General features: G+C 40.2%; 1 protein-coding gene and 3 non-coding genes across 4 annotated transcripts; all 4 read right to left on the reverse strand.

Moving 5' to 3' along the window:
• Positions 1 to 14,177: 14,177 nt before the first annotated feature.
• LOC119719075 (ficolin-1-B-like) lies at positions 14,178 to 19,032 on the reverse strand. The gene is made up of 4 exons (XM_038188379.1): positions 18,650 to 19,032; positions 17,085 to 17,227; positions 16,110 to 16,374; positions 14,178 to 15,423 (listed from the first exon to the last, which is right to left on the reverse strand). Exons 1-4 carry the CDS (start codon positions 18,915 to 18,917, stop codon positions 14,906 to 14,908), a joined length of 1,194 nt encoding a protein of 397 aa, XP_038044307.1. The 5' UTR covers positions 18,918 to 19,032; the 3' UTR covers positions 14,178 to 14,905.
• On the reverse strand, positions 17,407 to 17,488 carry Trnal-uag. Its single transcript has one exon. It is a non-coding gene; the product is annotated as a tRNA-Leu (tRNA).
• On the reverse strand, positions 17,745 to 17,826 carry Trnal-uag. Its single transcript has one exon. It is a non-coding gene; the product is annotated as a tRNA-Leu (tRNA).
• Trnal-aag lies at positions 18,281 to 18,362 on the reverse strand. The gene has a single exon. It is a non-coding gene; the product is annotated as a tRNA-Leu (tRNA).
• Positions 19,033 to 20,326: the final 1,294 nt, after the last annotated feature.

The raw sequence follows: 20,326 nt of genomic DNA on the forward strand, positions 1-20,326 counted from the left end.
TCAGGATATAGATGTATATCAATATGTATACTCGCGCTTACATCAAAACGGCACATTTTAAAAGCTTTTGTACTTTGCTTCTCCACTTTTCAGTGCTATTGAATACGTTTTTGTTGTTCGAATTTTGAAAAATTCCTCGAAATCAACATTTGTTTCTCATCACGAAAAAGTGTGTGGGGGATGATTCAATAACCTATCCCCAGGTCAAAAAGTGGGGGGGGGGGGGGGGGGGGGTCATACCCCTCTCCGGGATTTACGCCCTGGTACAGTCACAATATAACTATCGCAAGACTGTTTAATAGTTTACAAAAATGTGAATACATATTAGTCTATATTAAAATTATGTAACATTATTATTGTAAATACCGATTTAACTCTCCTGTGAATATCATTTGTTATTCTGTAAATATCACTCTTAATTTATTACGACTACAGCACTCCAGATGTGTTATGCGATAATAATCAGTAATCGCTATTCCGCCAGAACCATAGTGACTGCACGTGCTATGTATCGCCAATGTTGCCAGACAACTATTAAAATAAACTTGAGCTGCAGAGCTGGAATTAGTTCGGCTATACATCAACAAGCAGCTCCATCTGCATAAATATACTGGGCACTGTGCACTAAGGATGTGGACACATCCAATTCGTTTGTAGAAATTTAAAAAAAAACTGTAGTTAAACATTCTCTTGGCTTTAAAAAAATAAATGTCACTTCGTGAACAAATACAATTCTGACAAACCAATGTTTCAAGGAAGTTATTATAATCTACCAAAGTCTGGGAAATGAATCGTTCAAGGTTTGTCATGGACCGATAACACAATCCATCTTCTGTGTCAAGTTTTAAGAAATATCATCGCAGAGGTGAACGATGTATGACTTTCTGTTTAATGTCAAATATGTCCTATACTTAGTACTGTTTGTTTAATTTTGAAGAAGAGAGTAACTTGGATGTTACGTTTAAGTGGGAGGTAGCGTTTACTGTCGATCATAATGAAAGCACTCAAAGCAGTAACCATGTCGCAGACAATCGGAAGCCGTAGGGGCAGTTACGCCGATCGTCTGCGATTCTGGTTGTGTCAAGTGCGCTAAAACGACCTTAATAAAAGCACGTATGAACATTAAATAAATAGATCATTCCATATTTTCATTTTATAAATATCCCTGTTAAACTACAATTGCCGTAGTAAGGATTTTCTTTTGGCTTGACCTAATTTATGTACTACATGTGGATCAGAAAAAAAGCATATGGCAATGAAACAAATGAAATTTTGGTAAAACAAAGAAAGAACATTATGCTGTCTATAACCAACATAAAATATAAACTAGCAACTGGTTCAATTAGTTAATAAACAAAAGTTAAAAAGGTCAAGAATCAGCGCTATACATTGGTTCTCGTTTTTAAACGATTATTAATTAATAACCTGAGCTTTTAGATTTAACACAGAAAGCCCATGCTATCCACAAAATTGCAGAGATGTCAACGTATATCACAATCCATGTTCTGACGCCTCGCCAAGCTTTCGAGAACGCAGCCTCATTATTTTCACATTAATCATTCCAGGATATGACATTTTCAAGTTTTTGGCACTCTTGTGAAAAAGCAATAAATCGAGTTGTTAACTAAACGCACGTAGCATCTGGGTTGTAATATCGTATGGGAACCGTGGCAGGAGAAGGTACAGATTCTAATCGATTTTTTTTGTGACGGTCTATGTAATGGGAGGCCCACGTAGTAAAGTGACTTTATGGCAATCAAGTTTTGCAAGTAATTTTCACGGTAACTGTCACTTGCCAGAGTGACAGACTGGTGCCTAGTATCTGATTGAAATTTGTGCCTAATCAAAGTGCGTTTACCCGTACACCCAATGTAGGTATCAGGCTTCTATACCAGGGAGAAATAAAAAAAATCAACGTCAGGAAATAAATCAATGAATTTAATTGATGTTCCCATTCAGTCAAAAAAATATTCGCGAAGGCAACTTTAGTTCCAGCACAACACACCAAAATATTACATGAAATACGTATTGAATAAATGTTTCACCCATTAAAAATATTGCACAGAGTGTGCCGAACGTGGAACAAAATTTCAATGCCCGCACGTTTTGGTAAAATCTCCCCAAAAGGTTTAGTATAACACTGGAATAAACCAACAGTAGAGCTGATTTCTATAAATTGTACTCTGTACCATCACGTCACAACATTTTTTACCGACTTTTTATGGCGGTGTTTGTCATGTCCTATAGGGAATATGCATCAGGCTTAATCTCGGACAGAAATATCTCATTTATCTCGGATCCAGTTTTTCAAGGCGCACGTAACTCTTGTAGTTTTAATATTAACATTAATGTCCTCGCCTGGACGCAAATCGTCAAAGGCAAACGAAAATACCGACAATCGCAATTTGCAAATTTTCATCCATTCATTTTCATCAGTCACCGTCTTAGACGAAGGCTGTCAACGAATGTGTTGATAGATTCCCCCTAAAAATGACATACAATTTCCGTTAGGGAAAAAAACACCGCATTTAATCTTACCAAGCTCGTGCCTTGAGTAATAATCAAACGGAACTGCTTAACTGTAGAATTTCTTTTCTCCAAAAGGATTATAAATAACCTGGGTTTTCTTTCGTGTCATCTCGGCAGTGATGTCGGACTATTTACTTTGCAGGTGTCATACTGCACTCTGCGCATTAATATTTAACTCCTTATCACTCATCTATGGGTGGGTTGTGTGGCTACGCGGGGCGGAGGAGGAATTTCAAGAATCACCGGAGATGGTTACGCAAACACACCGGGTCAAAGCCGAGGTTCTTAACGGCACTCCTTGGGATTTTCTCCTCCAAATTCTCCTGCCAGTTTCACAGGTTTTCCTTCCACTGAGGTTATGGGGATTTTGAATTGTTCCGATTCAAAATTGTGGGCATATCTGATCTTTAGATTTTTCTTTCTTTTAAAATAATGTTCAAGAATGATTTTCACTTATAATGTTATAATTTATGAGTCCATCGTTATAGAATAGATGAAATCGTTGCTGTTTTAAAGGCAGAATTACTTGCTCTTACTTGGAACAGGATAAATTTTGATAAGATCTCAAATTCAGACAAAATGTCTGTTTCCGTACTACGTTTCAACAACTCATTTAAGGTTTCGTACCGCTAACATTGATATAGATGGATCAGTATGGCCGCGTACTGTTTCGACCACGTGACCGCCTCAAAAAGATGTTTTAAGAATATCTGAATTTGAGAAACTCGGGACCAGTCAGTCCCTTTAAGGGAATCGACTGGAGATCGTGTGTTATAAATGAGAACTCGGCGTGTGATTACGCATAATATTTACAATTTGTACTTTGCTGATCTTTCCCTAAAGGTCATCCGACGATCAACGGTTAGATTGTTGCTCTTAGTTACCTATGTAAGCCATGGCCGTAAGCGTTTCGCTTTTGATATAGCTGTTATGTCGTAGATCATATTTTGAAGAAAATGACGATTTTTGTTTTCGCTGGAACTGAGCAGCATTTTAAACCTAGGGAACGGAGAATTTTAGAAGGAGGAGGTACGAGAGAAGAAACTTGAGGAAAGCATCACCGTGTCAGCATGACAGTTATACCTGAGACTGGATGACGCAACGGAACAATTGACGAGATGAGATTCAAAGTAGAATCTATTTCATCGTCTTATAATAATACAGATACCGATCGGTAAACGTGTAGCTCTCTCGAGGGGGCAAGAGCAATGGCAACACTGACGAACCCTGCCGTTACATCTTGATTACATCGATTACATATTAACGTTTGGCGGGAAATTAAAAGGTTTTTCTCTGCTTGACTTTCCCGACTGTTCAAATTGAAACACGACGTTCTGTCAACGAAACACTCTCAGAACGTGAAATCCTAGCTCCGTTTGAGTTGACGTCGAATCGGTATATTTACTGCATCAGTACTCACTTGGAAATTGTTTCACATTTCTTTTTTAAATGTAAATTTGTGTAAGTAAGGTTCTGATGACGATAATCGCGACGACGTGCTTTAGTGCATTATCATGGCCGATAGCCAAATCTATATTCATTTATTAAGTTTCATTGCATATTTGCCTATATTTCTGTAGCGGTACGTCAATAAGGACGTCCGCTTAAAATATTTGATTTAAAGGGAATGTACAGCATTTGGTTTTGCTGCAATTTTCAGAAATAAATGGATTTGGAGGATTAGTATGTTATAGCAAATATTGTTAAACTGCCTTTTTTCACGTTTTGGGCTTGTAGATGCTGGAAAAAACGAAGAAAACCAATCATATTCTTGTAGTCTGGTTCCCTGACCCTACTTAGGATGAAACAGAGAAATGTATAGACTTTGGGGAATTGTAAGGCCAGAAAATCAGTCTGGCAGGCTTGTACCCCTTCACAGGTGTGTAATCAATTGCAAAGAAAATGCGGAACAACTGTTATGAAAAATTCAGAGGATTTTTTTAAAAAAAAACCCAGTTTTTTTCCAACGCTGGTCGACCGACCAGCGTTGGAAAAAAACATTTTTTTTGAAAATGTCAGCACACTAGGAGACACGATTTTACGGGATGCTTTAGACTGTCATTCCCTTACAATAAGGTATGTTTGCAAATGTTGTGTCTTCCCTTTAAGGACGCCAATGCAACGAAGACAAACAAGTCGTCAAAATGTACTTGTTACATTATTTCACAAAGGCCTAAGTTTACAATATTCGTGGACACCAATCTCAATTTAAGCTCACAAAATTAGTGTTGTAAAATGATGAATAACATTCAATCTCTACAAGCTGTAAGTGTTGAGTCAAATTACACTCAACCTTGTACTTCACTTAGAGTCTAACAAATTCTACACTGCAGTAAAATTTGGATTCCAAATTCTCCATACTCTAAACTCTTAACTCTAGTTCTTAATTCTAAATTCTAAACTATGAATTCCAATTGCTAAGTTCTATGTATAAGTTCCAAGTGCTATGAAGATCCAAATACTATAAAGATCCAAATGCTATGACGATTTTTATTAACCATTGATTTGTTCAAAATGAAAAAAGAAAAAAGAAAAAAAGTAAACAGCTTTGAAAATGTTGTAGAGAATATGCATTTGGCCACCAACAGACTAGCCTCATGGGCAAAAATACATTAAGCTTTTAATAATCACCACAAATCTGAGCAAAAAAAGTAATAAGACATTACAGGTCTTTACACTTGAATGGTGGTCGCTGCAAATTCCATTGTAATTCAATTATCTTTCGTAAATAAAGTAGCTTCTTTTTAACATTTGAAATGGTTTCCACCTTTGCTCCTTAGGAGACAATTAAAAACAAAGTCGAAATACAAATCAGAAGGCGCTGATATTCCCTTCCCTCAGCAAACACAAATGACGGGGCAGAAACGTCGAGTTCCCCCGGTTCCATCTTACCGATGATGGATGTCTGTAACCCATCAATTGTATTGATGCCATTCCCTCCCTCGTTGCTATAGTGTTGTTGACACTGGATAAACACCGAGTTTTTTTTAATGTCACAAAAAAGGTCAATAAAGCTTCGTATTTGACTTTTGTCAGGAGTTGTTGTCTGTTAAAACTGAGCAATATCACTTCGCCGTTACAGCTACAGCCAGCGAAGAGCAAATATTATTAAATTACAAAATTAAAGAGCTTTACCCCCAGATTTGGACCAAAGGTTAGGCCGTGGTTTTTAATCTGCTAGAAAAGGCAAACCTATGATGGATTTTCAGAGAGAAATTCAATGGATTCACCCACTTTCTTATTTTAGATTGTCTTTAATTTAATAAAATGCACCTTTTTTTGCCAGTGCAAAGCGGTTATGCATTGTGAATTTTGCCTTAAACGTTATGTAGCCTAGACAACGCCTTAATTTGAGCGAATTTGGTGCAAGGCGTGAGTAATATGTACGGTATTAAAATGATAATCAGAAGAGAATAATGCCACAGGACCCATTGACAAAACAGAGCAAATTCAGGCCCCCAAAAAGTCACGGAGAAAAAAATCACAGTCTTTTTCAAAAGGCATTTAAATTGGAGAGTTGAGTGATTCTCATTCTATTTTTTAGTGAAAACCTTTTGAAACATGAGGATCGATGAAGACCATAATTTAAGTTTGAAGAAAGTAAACAACTCCAGCCCGATCTGAAACTGTGGCCTTCAGAACGGTGATCTACCAACTGAGCTATCCAGCCCCGACCGACTTACTTTATTTCCAACCTCGGTTCAAATAGTAAGCTCTGGATTTGATGCTGGCTTCCTGTATCCTGAATCGATGTCGCAATTGGCAGTAATGGATTTATATCGTGTACTTGGTGGTTTTATTTTCAACGTGTATTACGTGTTTTCACGTTCATTGTAATTATTACGTCCATACCACCTCAAAAATAATCATCCCCTTTCAATTTTGCTCATATGTAATTTAGTACTGCATATGGGATGGAGAAGAAAGTAATATTTAAACTTTAAAAAAAAAATCGTGTTTTTGGATCTCACGCCGCGACGAAGTAAATATGTTGTTACCCCAAACACCGCATACACAAACAAACGCTGATATGAAGCACAGTCAGGCACCAGACTATTCCTAGTTTACATAATATACGTATCCAAAAATGTTGGATACGCAGATGATCCAATAACAGACTCAGAAAGCAGGGAGTGGTGGGAGCGTACTTTGGGAACAAGGTTGAGGCAGCCCCATATGTGCCGTCTCTCAACATGCTTCTGCGTTTTTATTCAGCATTACATCGATTGATACGCGTTTGCAAGAATATGAATTTTTCGCTTAGGACTACAACTAATACCATGACTTCCATTTTAATTTAAGCACCAGAGCGAAGACCACATAGCCAGATTTCTGTCCGTGTCTCGCCCGGAAGCTCAGTCAAAATTACCCGCTATTAAGGGACGGACCGGTAATTTGCACAACCGTGCTTCCGCCAGCCCGCACCTAAAGGTAATTGCTTATAATTCCGCACTACTGTTGACTTATTGCACCCACATGTGCGTCTAGCGCTACCTAAAAACGATTACTAATTTAAAGCGAATGTACATTATTGGCTTTCGCTGTACTTTTGAGAAATGAACTATTTGGGGGGTTAGTATAATAGATCAAATATTGTGGCACTGACATGTTTGAAGTTTTGCGTTCGAAAATGCTAGAAAACCGAGAAAAACAAAAATGTTCAAGTAGTCTGGTTCCCTGACTCCACTAATTAAAGATGAAATGGATCAAAAATGCCGGAAAATTGTAAGGTAAGGGAACCAGTCTAGCTGACCTGCACCCGTTTATGAACATGGAACCAATAGCAAACAAAATTTGGACTGAAAAAAACCACCACATTTGGATCAGTAGTTGAAAAAAGTTAGGTTTTTCCAACGGTGGTCAGCCGACCACCGTTGGAAATGTATACAAAAGTACCCTTTTTCTTGAAAATGACTTCACACCAGGTGCCCTAATTTTACAGGATGCTTTATACTGTCATTTACCAACATCCTAGTAACTAAGGTATTTCGCAGCAACTTGGTAGTTTTATATTTGATGTTTGCAAATGTTGTATTTTCCCTTTAATGAAAGGTTTGCGGAAACACCATGTACGAATAATTTCTCAACTAAGAGAATGGTTCTGAAAAGTACCAGAGGAATAAACTCGACGTTCTAGTCAGTATGCTCAACTCTAATGAGCGTTTGTTTGCTAAACACTCATTGCTCCAGTCATTATGTATTGACGATGTCTCTCTTTTTTGGCGGGAGGGCGGAGCGACCTTAATTTCAATGCAAAATTTGCAAAACAGTGTTTTGCTTTTTAATTTCGAAATGGCGGGAATGATTAACAGATTTGCACAAGACTTTTTCAGGTTAATTTTGGATGTTACGATGGCATAATACATTGTGCAGGAGTTAGTATGTTAAAAACACATTCTGGTGTTGGAAACAGGAATTATGCTGGTTAAATAAACAAAATCGATTAAATTTAGATCTAACTTACGATGAACAACTCACCGTATGCGTGCAAAATTTTTGAAGGCTTCTTTGCATGGAAAAATATGGATACGGTTACCATTGACCCCATAGACTCGTGCACATTTCACCTTTTTTTTTTTTTTTTTTTTTGGATTATCTAATTGATAATCTAATTATGATGTGCGCATGTCCAATTAGAATGACGATCTGGCTTATCGGGATGAACTTCCCCTAACCTTCTTTTTGGCTTTGGAACGAAAGATAATAAAGGCGAGTTATAACACAACAATGTTCACGTAAGTATACACTTTCATGCGTTTGGCCATTTTAACATTCTTCCGTCACTAGGTAATCTGTACTGTCTTTTATTGCGAGCGCACTCTCTTGAGTACATGACAAACTCACGATCCGACGGGCTTCAATTTGGATTGGAAACAAAAACCCAATAATGTGCAAGATATTGCTCTTCAATGTTTGAGAGACAATTTTGATCTTATTTACCGTCGATTGATGAGAAATTAGTTTGCTTGGGACGTCGTGAGATTGACAGAGGTTAAAACATACGGTGAATGTCGTGGACTATATACAACATTACTTTATGCGGATTATCTTGAAGAATTCACGCATTGACATCAAAATTGAAAATTTTATGGAAATGGCACGCAGACCTCCAACAGGAGAAAATGTACACACAGAGGTGGGTAAATTATTAAATTGAGCATTTTCACTATTAAAGGGACTACGGCTATTTGTTGTTTTAATCAAGAGGCTGAGGGCAAACAAGGAATGAATGCTTAAAATCTGAATATTACCACCTGGGATGGGAATGGCTTGTCCTAGTTGGGATCGTGTGTTGGTTATATTTCAATTACGTTTTTGCTTGTAGGTTTCATTAATTTTTGTTAAGAAACATATTTTAACTAGGCCTGTTTGTAAATTTTTATTTCCACTCGCGTTTCCAGTCAGAAATTTTAGGATTTACACAAAAGGAACAGAAATACGTAATCTTGCTTTACAAATTCAAAAATAATAGAGAGGGGGTAAACACAGATATATATTTTCCCGTTTCCTCAGGAGCCCCTTGCCACAATTTTTTTTCACTAATAAAAAACTTTCAATTAACAGTACTACTCTTCCAAACATCATGGCGTACGGTAGCTGCCGCTCATGACAGCACATGCTTGACGAATGTCACGTGATCGGAGTTCAGCCTCTCTCAAGAGTACACAAGTGTTGTCATTCGTTTCTCTACTTAAACGTCAGCCTGTCATCAAACGGTTGAGAAACGGTAAACAGAAAAAACCGCTACTGTTTTCGAAATAAGAGTTTCTCACACTATGCAAGTGTCAATTTCTACGGGAACTGTCAAAGTTCATTCAAAAATCGGTGAACGCGGTGCCTTAAAATCTCTGCTAGGACAGAGGGCGCTGCTCTGGTGAGTTTAAAGCGCCCTCACTAGGGATTTTTGGGTCATCACAGGGATGATAAATCCTATTACAAACCCGATCATTTATTCTAAATAAGAATTCCTCGTACTCGAAAAGTGTCAATTCCACAAGCAAACTCTTAAAGTTCATTCGAAAATCGGTGAACACGTTGCCTGAACTATATCTTCGTTCCAAATGAGGGCGCTGTACAGGTTGGGTTAAAGCGCCCCAAGCGACACGTTGGGATTAACTGACCTCCGGACACGGTCAGAACTGTATGCTGTGATTGGACATCAAGAGAGTGCTGATGTTAAAACGTTGAAAGTATAAGGTCAGTTTTACCCAGCAGGATTTAAAGAGTTCCTTTTTATCTTTGGAATTTAATCCAATAAAAAAACTGTTAGCCTAAAACAACAACTATAAAGACGTACATTTTCGCTCTAACCCATGTTTACTTGAATGTCTTATTTCCAATTGAATATCGTTTTAAAAAAAATATTTGTTTGTGTGCTTTTTAGCTGCTCCAAAATCTACCACGACTGTCAACATTTAGCTTGGTAATTAGTGCATGTAACGACAACTTGAAGAATGAATCTAATTATCGCATATACTCGCGTACACTCCCCATTATCTAGCACGTACGACTCATATACAAACACTCGTGTAAACACTAAACGTACGTGACTACGTTGGTGATTATATCATTGAAAACTGATGACCCGAGGACAATGATGATAGTAATATATTGAGCTGTACAGATCATCTGCAGTAAATGATCCGTGAAAAGGTCTGATTATGACGGCTATATTTGTTATTATTAACTAAAGTTCAAGAAATGGGTGTATGCGTCATCGAGCGGGGTTATAATAAGCTATGGTCACGTACACAAACAATAATTTGTAGCATGAAAGTAGGCCTACGTAAACTAAAGTTGAACAAGGGGGAAAAGCAGTATGACGTCACTTCGGGAATATCATGAAATGATTGATCCCAAGAGAACGCACCTTTCTCATCCAACCATGCATGCAGGCACTGAATGCGAATGAGAACGAGGAATGCTCGAGAAAATGGCGGACTCCAAATCCATTGCCAACTTTGTGCATGCGTGTTTACGTTTTCATACCAGTACATGTAATGAGAACAATCTGTGTTTTAAATTTAAAGGTAGTATTCTTCTTACATGCTTTAGGTCAACTCAACCACGGATCCTAGACACCACTAAACGACTGTTCTGAGCTCTAGTACAAAATGCACTGAGCGGACTTGCCTTAATTGGTTAGACGCGTGATAACGGGCATTAATACCCGTTGGTGCGTAATCGCAGGTGTCCTATTGTGTTGGGTAAGCAAAACTACTCCTTATTTAAGACTTAATTGTTCCGAAATTGTTTAAAAATAAATACTTCAGGATATAACAGATGGTATTGTGCAGTTTTTGTCGTCATAGATGAAGTATTTACCCGGGAAATAAACGTCAAATTTCGAGGAGAACACCATTTACCCAAATTTCGTTTTTAATTAGGCTTTTATTAAACAGTTTTAGAGAGATAAGATGCCGAACCGATGAAACAAAAGCGACATTTCATTGTTCATCCTAAAGCTAAAGTTATTGTGCTCGGCATTACCATGGTTATGTAGTTATCACTTATCAGAATTCAATAATAAAGACCAAAAAGTAGACTCATGAATTTTCAAAAATATAATTCGCTGGCTTGACAGACTTCGAGGCCAGATCGGGCGCAGAGCCTTGCAAATCTGAAAGCCACCGCGCGCAGTGGTCTTTGTTGAAAAGTATTCATGGTATTTGCCACCAGTACGGGCCGTTATCACGCGTCTAACCAGGAGTTGGGCCGAGTCGTTAATCCTTGTGTGTAGGATCCGTGACTCAACATCATGAGACTCCTATCAAAACTGTATCATGTTACGGTATTTATCGGCAGTTGGATTAACGAAATACACGTATGCTACAACTCTGTCTTTCCACTAATGAATTTTCGACACCACTCCGTGTTAACGGTTCTGACTCGGTGAGCAGAAATTAGAAATCAAACAATCGCCAAGAAACACACACACCATAAACTCTGTACACCGACAGTAATTATTAGTTCGTGTAATTGAATTTGCCAGACAGCGACTGTTGACACAGCGCTCTATGGACAGTCATGACGTCTAATGAAAGGCACAACAGGACGTGTAGCTTGTTAAAAAAAAAACTCAGTGGAGCCGGGGATCGCTTCGATTCGTGTTTTACGGCCAAACGTTACTTTCTGCTCATTTGTATCGGTCACCAACTTTTTTTTGGACTAGGCATTTCGAACGCCTATTCAAAACTGAGGATTTTGTATTCATTATTCCTTTTTTTTTATTATCAGAGTGTTACTTCATATTTACTTATGGTAGAAAAGTGGTTGTATGAGATGAACCAAATAAAAAGAAAGGGCAAAAATAGAATTCAGGTTTTAACCAGTCCAGTTTGTATAGAGGTCTGTGGCTCGTGCCTGCGCCGTTGAACCCTAATTTCTTCGTGTTCTCATATGATGTATTGTGCATGACCATGACAAGAGCCAGCACTTTCGCGTGGACATGACCCATACGGAAAGATATGACGTTGTTTTGCGAAGCCTGCGTCTCCTTTGCAGAAAATGTGAAAGAAGAATAGCGGGAACAAGTGTCTAATGTGATACATCGATGGGTACCAGCGAAAAAAAAATTGAGGATATGACTGAACGCTATCTGACACAAGGCGGCGCTACTCACGGTGGCATATTTTGCCGACAGTTGCGTTATTTTGCCGGTGATAAATGGTTTCTCACACACCATTCCCTTCAGGAACGTTCATGATAACAACAATCATTTGAAAGCTGAGATCCACAATGTACAATGTTCAACTTACCATATGAGTTAGTTGAGGACTTCTCTCTGTTTGCCGACACAGTCCAGATCTCAACAGACATTTTCTCCTTGTTACTTACTCGGCAACCTCCGATAGCTGGCAACTGAAGGAAGATGACGTACTTCCAGTGTTGCAGTCATACTTGTTTCATCTCAGTAGAATGTACAAATCCTCACCTTAAACAAGATCTTACTTTCTTGGCAAACACATCACCTCCCATGCACGTTCATGCCAATGTCACACACTGAAATTCCCTATTTACTGACACTTCTACTCGCTCAATGAGCCGCAAAGCCAATTCCTAACATTCCAAAGCGGATTCAGCACCAATCCCACGTCCTAAACATACATTGAACGATTTAGATAAAGTTGCGTGGCCCCAAAGAAAACAGTCATTTTGATAGAATTGAATTATCTGGCGGCAGCTAGGAATGCCAGAATGCACAGAGCAGCTTAGCTAAAGTAGTAGGCCGAGAACTGGTCAAAAATCAGTGTGCATTGCATGGCATATTGGCTGGTATTATTTTTGTATCGAGCAAGTGTTTTCTGTGCTTGAAAAATTTGTTTGCGTAGCAGTTAAATAAAAATGGCCACTGGTGATTGCATTAAAAAAAATCCGGGTCTCAAATTTTGCTATGACCGTGTGATAAAAACTTCTTAAGATAATGAAATACAGCAAGAGAGTTGCCCAGTGGCGTATATTTTAGACAAGATTGTTTAGACATTTCTTTTTGTCAGCAATGATTTGAAGTGTTTATAGAGTTCTTCTGACATCAATCCCACCAAAGAAAACCCGCCCAACAACCATTACAATGCGCCGTGAAATTGTCCATATAATAATATAGTATACATAATAATGGTAAGTTTTGAAGAGCGCCCCCATTTGGAAGATGGGTACCAGCCCCCCCTCCCCCCCCCCCCCCCCCCCCCCCAGCTTTTTGATTTTACGGAGGGCAAGTGTCCGGAGAAAAACAACATGTCAACATCATTTCGGCGCGGATGTGCGGTTGCCCCCCTGACATCAAAAGCTGGATACGCTGCTGTTTGCCGAGTTCGACCATCAGTTATATTGGTCACTACGAGCTGCGCTATCTTATTACATCGATTCATTACAATAACAATAAGAGTTCTCAAATAAAACAAAAGAAGATGTAATTGGACCAAAAGTATCGATTTTCAAACACCATTGTCTTCAAACATATCACATTGCCTTACAATAACCTCACACCAGAGACCAATCTCCCCAAACCACTACACGCATAGACATGCACGACCAGCATCTGATAATAACCTGTTTTCCCTCTCAAAAAGCTGGCGCCTAAAATTGGACACTCGATGCCTAGCAACGTCAAATAACCCAGAACCCCGGATACGCGGAACCAACTTAAAAATGATACCCTGACGACGCACGACCAGGGCAGAGATCTGATTCAAAGCCTCCAGCTCCACTTCAAGTCTCAGTGGCAGATACGTTTGACACGTCCTGCAAATACACTTTTCGTCAGGTACATCAAAACGCCATCGATACTGATGTACACAAACGGTCTCTTCGTGTGTTTGCAGACGAGTTGATTTTGTGATTGTTACTTGTTCACGAGCGTGTAAGTTAGGTGTCTATAAACTACCGTGTTGACAGACGCGCGATTTGGCACAGAAAATGGACACGCGCTTTCAGGACGATCGAGCGAAGATTGGAACATAAAAAGGGAGTGTGTGCCATGTAGTGGCTGGAACCGGAACGATACCGGAAAATGTTAAACAAGATCAGCAAGTTCGGACCTTTGAGATGGGAAGCTCGTGGACATTACAAAGATATGGATGCTTTCTAAATGAAATTCAAACCACGAAGAGGAAGTAACACTATGAAGAATGAGGGACATCTGAACAGCGAATAGTGTAAACTTAAGCGTTTATTCACCCCGTCATACTTGCATTATTGCAGCATGTTATGCAATCTTGATCCGATAATATCCTTCCAACTTACTATAAGCTTTTACAGGGAAAACTTTAAAGCAATAATTATAAGCTCCAAGAAAAAACACAACCCACTTTTTAAAACTTTTTTTGGTCAGGAGTTTCGTGACGTCATATCCTGCGCACGCATTCCCATGGGATCTTTCGAGTCGCTAGGTGGCAGCAGACAGCATGTCCCTAGCCCTTTGTGTTATTGCTGTGAATCATCAGCAACTTTTTTTATACAGTTAAAAACCCTTTTGTCGACTGTAGAGTATAGAAATAGATCATTGTTGGTTCATACTGTGGGAGCCCACCCAGGGCACTGCCTCAAGAGGGAGAAGAAGTCTGACCTTTGTGGACCAGCTCAAGAGGGACACCGATCTCACATCTGCAGAGGAGCTGCGCACCTGCATGGTAGATCGAGACAGCTGGAGGAAGAGGACTCAGGGACTGGCTCGTGATGTCGTCACAACCCAGGCGATCCCGACATGATGATGATGATGAAATCAATACAAGCAAATCATTTGTTTATCAAAGGCTTATTTAAAAATGGTTTACGTTAAAAAGGGAAAATTTCATACCACATAGGTATAACTTTAATGTTCAGCACCTCTTTTAAAGCATTTTGTGCAAAATGGGATATTATTTCGCGATTTTCAACCTTAAAGTCTTCCTCTATCACCCTTCTTAGATTTCTTACTCTTTCTGGGCTGGATGCTTCCCTTGACCCGACCCTTGAAGGGCACCTCTGGTGACATCTCGGTCGGTCCAACTCCCATCAACTCATCAGGTTCTTCTTCGACTGACGAGGAAGACGACGATGACGATGTTTCTTCGTCTTCTCCCTCGTCAGTGTCCTCTTCATCCCCCTCATCACCAGCGGTCTTCCCTCCGCTCTTCTTCGGGGGCGTGGTAGGCAGCTGCCGGTCGCTCTCCGTCATGGGGCGGAACTTGAGCTCCGTCCGGCGCAGGGAGTACGTTAGCCCCCGCCAGGCGCGCCACATGACCCCCTCGCCGAACTCCGTGTGTACGCCGGCCAGGTACCGGCCGTTCAGGTTGCTGTCGCCGCACAGCCGGGGGTACCACCAGGCCCCGCCCCGGAAGGAAGGGCAGGCGCCCCCGGAGAGATCGCTGTCGCTGGTGGAGAAGGAACTGCCGCCGTGCGTGCTTAGGGAGTCACCTTAAATGGAAACAGTTTTTTTGTAGGTGTTAAGATGAGACACACAAGCGCCACCAAGTGTTTATTACCGGTAGAAACCCTCCCAATTTCCATTTTTTAAAATCAGTTTTGTCGTCCATTCTTTTATTTTTCAGTTTGGCTCTCAAAACTTTCTTTCTAGACTTTTCAGACCACCATGAAACAGCACGGGGTCGAATAGACGAGCGTTGCCAGGGGGCGCTGTTAATGCAATGGCGGACGGGCCTGGACACCATCTAACACTAGATGGCGCCGTTTACGGTAACCTCTTTTATCGATTGATAGGACGCGTCAGAATCGCTTTTCTAGAACTACTGTTCAGTTTTAGACAACTGCGAGGGGCACATACTTACATTACACGTAGACTGAGCTCTACACGACCATTTCAAATTCGAACACTTCTTTGCATTCTAATTTTGCCGTCAAGAACGATAATTTCTAAAGAAAAAAAAAACCAGATGGAGGTGTCGTAGTGAGGTCCCTGACCGCAGGCACGTAACCAGGGTTTTGTTTGCCCGTTGCAAAAATCGAAATTTCGTGCCGTTCATCAATTTTCACCGTCCCGATTTTGCTTCTATCAGCTTCCTGATTTTCCTGTTAAAATCGCTAGCCCGTTGCATTCTGCCACTCTGCACCCCCTGGTCACCCTATTACATGACCCTCCTTACCAGCATCGCCCCCGGTGAAGTTCCCAAGGTACAACCGGTAGTTATCCGTCTCGCTCCCGACTCGGAACCCGGCGTACGATGCTGAGCTCTTCCCTCCCTCGAAGTCCTCCAGGTCAACCCGGAGCAGGTAGTCGTCTTGAGGGGTGATGTGGTATAGGTGCTCGTTGCCTAGCCAGAACTCGGCCCCTAGGCTGCCGAAGCCCAGGCGGTAGTCCATCCAGCGCAGGTGGAAGTCCTGCCTGTTGTCGTATCGGCGCTGGAACACCTGTTAATTTCGTAATTTTAGCTTCTTTTTTTTTTTTTTTTTTTTAGAGCCCTCAAACATATCACAACAAACAAACATATGGTATAAAGTTTAACAACGCTTAGTTTAATACCGGTTGTGATATTAATACGTCAATTTAAAGGTATAGACCTATAGAATCATTTGCTTTTCGTGCATTTTGTTCGTTTCCATTAATAACACCACTCAAAATCCAAGGAAGAATATTCAAAACCTAACCTGTTGAAATTTCAGCTCAGGGGGTATTATTTCAGCTCAGTAGGTATTACACTTGTCAAGAAAACATTGAAAAAAAAAACCCAACCAAACAAACATACAAACAAACATGCACAACATTCTGAACACTTCGTCAATAGCACTCTTTATTAAAAAAAAACCCAGTCAATTCCCACTGGACGGAATAATTTCATGGGGTAGGTATACGAGAAAGATCTTTAAAACAAGTAAACTTTTTAATAGTAATTCAGGTTACTTTTGGGACGAATGCAAATGATCCTAATATGCCTTTTAGAAGACAGGCTTTTTACCATTTTAAAACACATGGTGATTGGTGAATAAGAACATGCATTGGCCCTCTATACGTTTCATTAGCCAATACATTCTCCCGAACCACATTAAAAAAGAAACAAACAAACAAATGATGTCTTACAGTTCAAAGGTCATAAAAGCAAAAGGTGAAAGGTTATATTTACCGTCCACCCTCCGCCGTCTGTCTCCATGTCGCAGTACACGCGTAGCGATATACACAGGTACACGTCCTGTGGGAAGATGGTGTACACGCCGCTCTTCGTCATGCCTCTGTCCTGGATATCCTTACAGTCTTTGGGTAAGGGTTCTACACGGAAAAGAAATAGTGCCCAGAAAGATTACAACATTTAATTTTGTCTTGATAAAATATAATATCTTATATGGAAAAAGGACATTTGATTTGCAAATTCATGACGGTCGACAGCATGAAAACAAATATTAGAAAAAAAGTCTCAAACGTCGCAAACCCCAAAATAAGAAAAATGGTGGCAGCGGTGGGATTCGAACCCACGCCATCGAAATGACTGGTGCCTAAAACCAGCGCCTTAGACCGCTCGGCCACGCTACCTGTTGAAAAATCAATACATATATTTTTTTATGAAAGTTAAGAAACAAATGTTACCCAAGGGACAATTTCAAACTGATCTGTCCACAAATTGGCAAAATGGAAACTGCATTACACTACAGTATCTACTGAGCCGGAATTTACTTTGTTCCCTTTGAACATTGAACTTGATTAAATCTAGGTTAAAATACGATTGTTAACATTTTCAAAGGGCATAGGTAGCGTGGCCGAGCAAAAAAAAGACAAAAAGAAGAAGAAATGGCAGCGGTGGGATTCGAACCCACGTCATCGAAATGACTGGTGCCTAAAACCAGCGCCTTAGACCGCTCGGCCACGCTACCTGTATACGCTTAGATTTTTATGTTCAATTATTACTAAACAGCCATTATCAAAAAATATGATTGCCTACAGAAAAAAAGGTAAAATTCTAAACCGCCATTTCTATCACATTGATAAAGAACCCAAAAGAGAGAATTTTGCACATGAGAAGGGGTAACCCATAAACAATATTAATGTTATTGACGGAAGAGTTGACGGACAGAGTGTTAATAAAAAAAACAGAAACAGATTCTTGGCCACGCTACCTGTATACGTGCATCTTACTGTTCATTACTAATCATCCTTTATTAAAACAAAATTGCCTAAACAAAAATGTAAAAATTGTAAAGCTTCATTTTTTCCCGACATTGTTAAAGAACCTCAAAGATAACTCTGCACAAGAGAAGAAGTAACCCATGAAAAAAATATTTACCTTACTGACGGAAAGTGTTTTTCAAAAAAAGAAAAGAAATTTCTTGGCAGCGGTGGGATTCGAACCCACGCCATCGAAATGACTGGTGCCTTAAACCAGCGCCTTAGACCGCTCGGCCACGCTACCCCACATTACGGCAGATATTGGGTAGTCTTTTGAAGCATATTTTTCATTGGTTAGTAAACCTTCAATTAAGCCTTTTACTTCGTTAATCTCCCAAATATTTCTTGTTCTAAAACCGCAAAATGCACGTGTACGTGGGTTTACGAAGCAAAGCAATGATCAAGCATTATCTGTGCACATGCTATTATGAACTACTACACTACAGACAATGGAATTAGCTCCCCGCACATAGAGCTGTTTCCCTTCTTATTATCTTACGATAATCTAAATTTTTCGATTTTGTTTCTCACCTTTTCCAAGACCGTAGCCGCCTGCCCCCTCGCATGGCCCCTCACACTGCGCCCGAGACACCAAGGCGCACCGTAACAGCCAAAATATCCCAAGAAACAGGTGAATTTTTGAAGGAAAATTTCCCGTTGTCAGCGAGGCTTCCATCTTGAACGCAGACACGGGCCACCCACTACCAGCCAGCGTGCCGAATTCGGCCCGACCCTGAACCCCGAATAGACGGCCCGGGTCACGACTGAAGGTCGCTTGATGCTTGGTAGCCGAAGGCATTCTCAGATTTCACATAATGACATTTCAGCATGTGGCGTCATTTTAATTTTTGTGAAAGGTTGGGGTCTCCCTTATATAGCTTGGAGTAGAAGGTGTTGACTGAATCAAGTGTCTTTCGCGGTTATTAAAATAAATATGGCATTTCTTTTTTCTAGATAAAATCGAACCCCGATCACTGCATAAAATGTTTCAAACTTAGACTATTGTTTTAAACGAAATTATGAGTCAAAATTGATGTTATTTTTTACGGATAACATTTCTTGTAATGACGAGAAAGATCGAAGCTTGCACCTGTTCGCAATACAACATGCCAACGCACAGTACAGGCATAGGGACGAGAACAAAATCGTCTTCTGCCAGTTGAGGGCGCTACATACAACTAGCAGCGTCGGCATAGCGTATGTCGGCAAACTACACCGGGTTACAAGAGTTCGCTTGCAAGTTGCAGGAAGCAACCTTAGTCTCATTACATAGCATTAAAACATTTTAATTGTTTTCATTTCCCGCTCAGCTACAAGTCTTTCACGTTCAGCTAAGTGGGAATAACTTTTTTGCGTCATGAGATGGCGGGATACGAGGGGGTTCCAGTCACTTCGCCGTGGCGAGCGAAAGGTCAATAATTGGCCCGATGGGCGGTCCTCCTACACCCTGTCTTTTCTGTTACATTCACCGAGCCACAGTAATGTGGTGTGTGGGATGATTTCCCAGCTGACAAGTAACTGCGTCAATGCAAGTTGGGGGCGCTGTGGTTTGGCAACGCGCGTAGAGGAAGCGCGTCACGACACCAAAAATAAAGGGGCACGTGCGATAGTTTCCTGGATGAGTAACAACACATTACAATGTGATAATGATAAGTAAGACCAGCAAGAGGTGATGGAGGCACAGACCTTTCTGATTTTTCATTCAAATTCAACTGCAGAGACGACCCCTTATACAGCTACTGACCGGCAATATTCAGTAAAGTTATACATGTTACGTTTCATCGTACGTGGAAGACTGAGTTTACGCCGCGCAAAATCGTCGTTCGTGAACGGGACAATTCTCCCAGCAAGTATAAGAGCTACTGGGAAAATATCAGTCGGTAGTCGATACAACATTGAACAATTGGTGGCGCTTCCCAACGACAATCAAAATCACTGATCTCCGTCATATTCACAGCTTACCGACATTGGCTGCTTGTTCGTTTTTCGCTCTTACAAAATGAGCGGACAACATGAACATTTTAAACTCCCATGCATGTACAGCAAATGGCATCCTAGAATTTTCCGATAGACAAATATTCCTTAAAAACAGACTTTACTAGCCAGCCAAAGGAAAACTGCGAATAGAATGCGAAGACAGACATTTTTCAGGGAGGGTGAATTCTTGACTATAATTGTCTACGCATCTTCATTTATATGAACAATCTT

Source organism: Patiria miniata, unplaced genomic scaffold (assembly GCF_015706575.1).
Source record: "Patiria miniata isolate m_02_andy unplaced genomic scaffold, ASM1570657v1 HiC_scaffold_8, whole genome shotgun sequence".
Taxonomy (NCBI): domain Eukaryota; kingdom Metazoa; phylum Echinodermata; class Asteroidea; order Valvatida; family Asterinidae; genus Patiria; species Patiria miniata.